Genomic DNA, 7,887 nt, shown 5'->3' with positions numbered 1-7,887 from the left:
AGCCGGATGCTGGTCTGCCCAGGGGTGGGTGGGGCCGATTACCCTCAGAGTTTAAATGGCGCGTTGGGGCGATTAGCTCCCAACGCTGACTTTGTAACTTATTGGAATTTTCTTGAGTAAAGAGATCCTTGCCGTCATTCATGCCACGTTGTCGTCGTCTTCTTTCCAGTGCGAACGGTTTTGACAAAGGGATGCGCAGCAGTGTTTGTAAACTCTGGGTTCTCTAGCTGGCATTGCTTCTGTTCAAGAAGCATTAACAAAGCTCACTGTACAAAGAAAATGGAGCTTATTTTCTTCCATTAAGTACTTAAGCACTTACTTTTTTAAAAAAAAATTGTAGCTGGTATGTTTGGCTAACAATGAAAGATGGAAGAAAGAAAAAGAGGTATAGCTGGCTAATTATAGGAAAGGAACAACAAACCATAGTATGAAATAGTGGCTCAAAATACTGTTGTTTTCCCCATTTTTTCTTGTGTTGTGAGCATTTGGTATTTCAGTTAAGAAAAGCTTTGGTATGGCTCTCCTAAGTATGCAACTCCTTAGGTTTAAAGAGGAAGCTAATTTGTTCCTTTTGTCAGGTCCTTTATAAATTTGGAAGTACTTTTTTTTCAGTGCAATAACCTGTTGGGAATTTAAATGATGACAGCCCTGAGATTTTTTTAAAAAAAAATCTGATTAAAATAGCTACGTTGTTGATATCGATTAAAACTGTGTTGTGACTTTTGTTTTTCCTCGTATAATTTTGCTTAGGTATAAGTGCACATTAAATACAAATATTCCGCCTCCTCCTCTCTATTAGCAATTCATTTTGATCTTCTAATCTTGCTAGAATGTAAATAATATTCCACAACACGAACTTATCAGAAAGGCATTTGGAGGCAGAATAAAAAAAATGGAAGCAAAACCAGTACTAAAGAGCATGTTAGCTATTTTTATTTACCTTTATATCTGTTATAAACCAAACAAAGCTTTGGGAATTCTTTTTAATGGTAGGAAAATGAAATAGCTTTTAAAAATAAATATTTGCAGGTAGTCCTCAAGTTACAACCACAATTGAGCCTAAAATTTCTGTTGTTGAGACATTTGTTAAGTGAATTTTGCTCCACTTTACAACTTTTCTTGCTTCAGTCATTAAGTGAATCACTGTAGTGAATAAGTTAGTAACCTGGTTGTTAAGTGAACTTGGCTTCTGCAATGATTTTGCTGGTCAGAAGTTTGCAAAAGGGGATCACGTGATCCTGGGACACTGAGACCGTCATAAATATGAGTCAGTTACCAAGCATCTGAATATTGATCACGTAACCACGGGGATGCTGGAACGGTCATAACTGAAAAATGGTCATAAGACACGTTTTCAGTGCTGTTGTAACTTTAAAACGTCACTAAATGAACTTCTGTAAGTCAAGGACTACCTATATAAAGCAATACTTCCCAATTCCCAGCTATGTCATCTCCTGTCTTTGTAGATAGGGCATGAAAAAGACAAAGAATTTTCACACATAGTATACCCAGGAACTTATGGATATGTAATAAATAATATAGATTCCAGTTGTACTCTGTGTTATCAAATGTTGAGCTTTATTTTTCTGTAAATGTTCTTACACAAAAACCCAATGTGAGTTTCAAAGGCCATACAAGTAATCCTCAACTTATAACCAGTCACTTAGTGATCATTTGAAGTTATGACATAGTTCCATAGTGCCTTCCCCCACAATCAAGTCACCACATTTTGGGCACTCGGCAAGCAGACCACATTTACAGCCGTTTGCAGCATCCCATAGTCACATGACCATGATTTACAATGTTTTTGCTGAAAATTAACATATGTGGTTTTGGGCAAGACTATCCCATAACAACAATGGGTTCACTTAACAACCACATTTGCTTAGCGACTGCGGCAAAAAATGTTGTAAAATTGGATTGGTCACATGATAACCCATTTTATGAATGTTGCAACTTATGTCTTTAATGGGCAGGCCCTATCACAGTTGTAAGTTGAGGACTACCTCTACTGTACTTGAAAGTAGGAAGGGACAAAACAAAGGGAACACTGAAGGACACAGCCCAGGGAATGAAAATATTAAAGCAAAAATAAAAAACCTTGTAGCAGAAACATTTCTTGCTGGAGCAATCACAGAACTTTCAAATTGATCAGAAATGTATAAGACTACGAGAGATAATATCTCCTTTGAACAACACAGAACCAGTTGCTACTCATCACATTTTCTATCTGAACACATACTTGCTAACTGAATATCCTTATCCTTTATGAGCCTATCTTCTAAGTTTAATGTAGCAGATTATTACATAGTACTGAAAAAGGTTTCACAAATGTTTTCACAGGTTTTCACAAAAGAAAAAAAAACGTAGACCATAGGAAAAGTATATTGATGCCTATGGGGTATTTTTAATTCCCAGACATAAGGCAAGTTCAGTTTTTTGAATTTTTCCATCCTTGTTCACATCACAATGATGAAGCAGGATCTCTCGGAATTTATCCAAATCTGTACCAGTAATGCTGGGCTATAACAATAATGAGAGAGAAAGAGATAAAAGCACACTGCAGAAAACAAAATAGTCATTTTTAGCAATAAGGCAATCTATTTATTTATTTGATTAATTTAATTTATAAGACCAGAAGTTTAGCAACATGCAGTTAAAATCAATACAACACCTAAAAAAATCTAGAAAAATTAAAATAACATACAATTGAACACAACACAGGGGAACAACACATGATTGCCAAAATGAATTACACACCAGTAGGCATGACATCAGTCAATATCAGAGCCTGGCTCTACCTCTTCCATGTTGTTGTTTTTTTCATTTCCCAGCTTAGCCTCTAACTATTCCTTCAAAGTCCAGTATAACTATTCCTTCAAAGTTCAAATATAAACAAGGCCTGAGTCCCTACTTAGCTTCCTAGCCCAGCAAGGTTATATACAGTCGGTGTCATTTGCTGAGCTAATGAGAAATAATGGAGTTGTATTCCAGGGTAATAGATTTAATTTTTTTTAAAAAAAAACATGTAACATGAAACAGGCTTCTTGAATTGTGGCTCTTTCAGATGTTTTGAACCTTAACTACTATTATCCCTAACTGAGCTAGGTAATTGCTTGATCTTTGAGAGTAATGGCAGATGTAATCCAGCATAAAGGAAGTTATCAGATTGGGGAAAATTGGAAGAAATATATTCTGTGGAGCTGAAAAACATGGTTAGTACATTACCAGCAAATATTTATGTCTGGGAGGAAGGATGAGGAAGGGCAATAATTGAGGAACTATTGATAATTTGAACAAGACAAGCTGTAGCCTACGCAAACGTTGTTCATGTTACATCACAGTTTCCCATTCTTCTCTTTATTTTCCATAAAGGAGAAAATGTAAGCAGCTTATTTTGTTCAATCATTAAGCAGCTGAATGGAAACATTCACAGGTGGTCTAATTGATCTAGGACAGAGCAATTTTTAGTTAAAAAAATAATGTGCACAAAACATAAAAAACAGTGAACTTACCTTGACAAGTTCCATCATATCTTTTACAAACCCATCAACTTCTGGACCTTCAAGAGCTCCTGTCTTAGTCTGGAACATAAATTTGTGGAGTAAAAATGTTGCCATATCTATCAGCATACTTTTCTTCTCTTTCTGTCAATAATATACTCAACCTTAAAAGCTATATCCTTGTGGATATTTTGTGCCACATTAAACAATAAGAAGGATCTAATGGGAAATAAAAAGTACCAGAATCCATAAGGGAAAAAATTACTGCCTTATTCCTGTCCTCTCAGCTTTGGGAACAAGTAGACTCATAACTCTCACAAGAGCTGTGGAATATTAGAGACTAATGGGATATGAGCATCAAGCTTTTTCTATTACATGGACTAGATCAATAAGAGTTTTACACTTTCTACAAGCACATTAAATGTGTGTCATCTGCGCAAATAAAAGGAGGAAGCAAGTATGCTGTCCTCCTTAATTCTGTCGGTCTGCTTCTTATTGTACACAGTTGGCTTTGAAACCTAGAGATCTTCATCTATCCATGGAGATTCTTTGTGCAATCCCTGCCCATAAAAATGAAATGAAATATGACATAAGAAACCTTCACAGACAGAGAAGCTTTCCACTGCCTATAGTCTTCATCTGTACCCGGTTAAAGTTTATTTGTTAGAGACCAGAATTATCTACATGTGTACCTAGAAGACCTAGAGCACAGGTGTCAAACTCGCCACATCACGTGACGTGTCGCAACGTATCGTGATTTTTTTTGGATTCCGGAGCTGGGGTGGGTGTGGCCTCCTTATAATGCAACCGGCCCGTGGGCCAGCAGTTTGACACCCATGACCTAGAGGACAAAAATTACTATGAATGGAAGATAGCCAGGATCGGCTTCTGAAGTAACTCATGATCCTTGCCAAAAAAATAAATAAAAATACTGCTGCTTTAATGATTACAAAATAGATACACATTCTTGCTTGTTGCCAAATACCTCTTTGAAAAGTTTTGACATCCCTAACAAATTTTTAAAAAATGTTATTTTGACATTTTAAGAAATGGAAGGCAGAAAATGCTTTCCACCAAGAGCAGCATTTATTTGGATAATACCCTGTTGACCCATTTGCCCAGTAAAACAGCTATAATAATCTTTACAATTATTTTAAATATGAAAGGCATGACATGTGACATTGGTCACTATGTTGCCACAGAAAACATGGATTTGTATACACACATATTTAAAAATAATCATTATAATTTAAATAAAGCAATATCCATTTCTACAGTGTGTGAAGAATTATAACCAGGTGACTTTTAGTCTAGCTGTCTGGTACAGGTCACAATAATGTCACATGGGCAATGATTATGAAAATAAGGTGAATTATGTAATTTCAATGCAAATTACATTACTGAGCCATTTGCATAAGAACACCCACAGACACCCATGATTTGCATACCTAAGGTAAAGGTAAAGGTTCCCCCGCACATGTGTGCTAGTCGTTTCCAACTCTAGGGGTTCATCTCCGTTTCAAAGCCAAAGAGCCAGTGCTTGTCCGAGGACGTCTCTGTGGTCATGTGGCTGGCATGACTAGACGCCAAAGGCGCACGGAACACTGTTACCTTCCCACCGTAGTGGTCCCTATTTTTCTACTTGCATTTTTACATGCTTTTGAACTGCTAGGTTGGCAGAAGCTGGGATGAGTAACAGGCGCTCACTCTGTTATGCAGCACTCAGGATTCGACCAGCCAAACTGCCGACCTTCTGATCGACAAGCTCAGCATCCTAACCCACTGAACCACCACATCCCTTGCATACCTAAATAGGACTAATTAATGATGGACTAGTTCAAGGAGTTATTTCCCCTTCATAGATTAACTTATCTTTAAACTAGATACAGAGTGTTTGAAATGTCTTCCAATAAAGAACAACATTCATAAAACAGGCAACTATAATTTGGTGTATTGCAGGGTCAGTAATCCCAAATAGTAATAATAAAACTCTTACAACATCATAGTGTGCAAAGATTTTCTCAAAATCTCTTTTTCTTTCTTCTGCACTCGAAGCCTGAATCAAAGAACAGGAATTAATTTTGGAAAAAAATAGTATATATAGAAAAAAAGGAATAATCAAGTTCCCTGCAAATTACAGTACTTACATCCAGTTTAAATTGAAGGAGAAAATTTTCCTGAAGAGCTAAAATCCTGAATGAAAAGAGTTAAACCATTATTTTCTGAGACTTCATTTCCACAGAAATAGACAGTTGTGCTTGACAGAGCTCAGAAAGAGAGGAAATTTCACAGGAAATTAGCAGACATTTCTGGAAGCAGCAGTTTGTGATGTGGTGCATTGTCACCATGCTTCCAGGAAAAGCAAGTCCTGAGGCTTCAAGCTTTTAGCACAACAGGTGTAAATACAACCAAGATTGGTTTGGGGGCAGAATGGAGAAGTAAGCTGCTGAAGCCACTCCAAGCGAATCAGAACCATTAATATTTACCTTGCAAGGTCATTCAGATCCAGCCGGCCATCTTTATTTTTGTCAAAGAGCTTCATCTACAAAGCAAATAGTGGAAGTGAAATGAGAGCTAGGGGGAAAAAAACCCCAAACCAATAGTATTTTACTAATCAGAATAATACATTCAAGTTACTTTGATTTACAGCAGGCAGAATTACATTGTGATCCAAAGATGTTCATAAGTCCATCTTAGATTTCTCCCAGGGATATTTGGACTGTTCAAGTCATAACTTTAAAAGAACGTTTTGTGACTCTTCTTTCAGCTAGCAGTTATTGAATACATAAGCAAAATATTTACCTCTTTTCTCTCACTTTCCAACTTTTTCCTAACCACTGATGGAATGTGGTGGTTTTTTTTAGTCTAGGTTGATTCAAAACAAGGTGCTACTACCTTCAGTAGTGTTTGGTCCCTGGAAAGCATGTATAAACCTGCAGCCCAAAAGCCTCTGAGGATGAGCTAGGCTAAAAATCTGAAAAATGTAATTTTAGGATAAGATAATTTGGTCAGCCTTAACAAACTGTGAGGGATGCGGTGGCTCAGTGGGTTAGGACGCTGAGCTTGTCGATCAGAAGATCGGCAGTTTGGTGGGTCGAATCCCGAGTTCCGCGTAGCAGAGTGAGCGCCTGTTACTCGTCCCAGCTTCTGCCAACCTAACAGTTCGAAAGCACGTAAAAATGCAAGTAGAAAGGGACCACTCGAGTGGGAAGGTAACAGCGTTCCGTGCGCCTTTGGCGTCTAGTCATGCCAGCCACATGACCACGGAGACGTCCTCGGACAAGCGCTGGCTCTTCAGCTTTGAAACGTAGATGAGCACTGGCCCCTAGAGTTGGAAATGACCAGCACGCATGTGCAGGGGAACCTTTACCTTTACCTAAGAAACTGTAGGGACAAATCAAGAATTAAATGTAAGTCATAAAGGAACAATTGATGGGGGAGTGCTGAAAATTTAGGTTTTTGCATTTGACATCCTTATAAAAAGGTAAAGGTTCCCCCGCACATGTGTGCTAGTCATTTCCAACTCTAGGGGCCGGTGCTCATCTCCATTTCAAAGCCGAAGAGCCAGCGCTTGTCCAAGGACGTCTCCGTGGTCATGTGGCCGGCATGACTAGACACCAAAGGCGCACAGAACGCTGTTACCTTCCCACCGTAGTGGTCCCTATTTTTCTACTTGCATTTTTACATGCTTTTGAACTGCTAGGTTGGCAGAAGCTGGGACGAGTAACAGGTGCTCACTCTGCTACGCGGCACTTGGGATTCGACCCGCCAAACTGCCGACCATCTGATCAACAAGCTCAGCGTCCTAACCCACTGAGCCACCGCGTCCCTTTGACATCCTTATGGTAAGACTTTATTATATATTGTTTGGGAGTCATGGGTAATATTATAGGCCTAAGTTGTCAACAGCATCTTGTCCCAGACATACATCCTTAGGTACTGAAACTACAATTCCCAGACATTTCTACCAGGAGGGCCAAAAGTTCTACTGGCCAACATTTCTGATGGAAGCAGTTCTTGTGCATTGGGGGGAACTATTGGGGAGACGTTTGCAGGAGCAGGTCTTCTGAACTTGTCCTTGGAAACCATAGGCCAGGGCTCTCCAAACTTGGCAACTTAAAGACTTGTAAACTTCAGCATGGCTGGTTGAGGAATTCCGGGATTTGAAGTCTACAAGTCTTCAAGCTGCCAAGTTTGGAGGGCCCTGTCATAGGCCATCAGAAAAATGGTGTTTATCCATCATCTTGCTGAGCCGTCCAGAAACACCTGAGACTACCAAAAAGCTTTGCTTGTAGAAATCATATTTAATTAAAAAATTTCAGCCTCTTGGTATCAAAATCTATTAATGTAAAAAGCTTTCTCTGTGCCCTGAAGTATATTCTGA

General features: G+C 38.6%; 1 protein-coding gene across 1 annotated transcript in view; it reads right to left on the bottom strand.

The window, feature by feature from the left end:
- Positions 1–2,394: 2,394 nt before the first annotated feature.
- The window catches only part of SCGN (secretagogin, EF-hand calcium binding protein), a gene marked incomplete at both ends in the record, with an annotated part of 28,261 nt that continues 22,768 nt past the window's right edge, over positions 2,395–7,887 (bottom strand). Inside the window, 5 exons of the mRNA XM_083360394.1 lie at positions 2,395–2,523; positions 3,516–3,584; positions 5,500–5,559; positions 5,651–5,696; positions 5,990–6,045. Coding sequence (XP_083216520.1) covers positions 2,395–2,523; positions 3,516–3,584; positions 5,500–5,559; positions 5,651–5,696; positions 5,990–6,045 — 360 coding nt within the window. The remainder of the gene's footprint in view (positions 2,524–3,515; positions 3,585–5,499; positions 5,560–5,650; positions 5,697–5,989; positions 6,046–7,887) is intronic.

This window comes from Vipera ursinii (genome assembly GCF_947247035.1).
Source record: "Vipera ursinii genome assembly, chromosome: 3".
Classification (NCBI taxonomy): Eukaryota; Metazoa; Chordata; class Lepidosauria; order Squamata; family Viperidae; genus Vipera; species Vipera ursinii.
The sequence above is the reverse complement of the archived record's forward strand: the minus strand, read 5'-3'. Positions and strand labels throughout refer to the sequence as shown.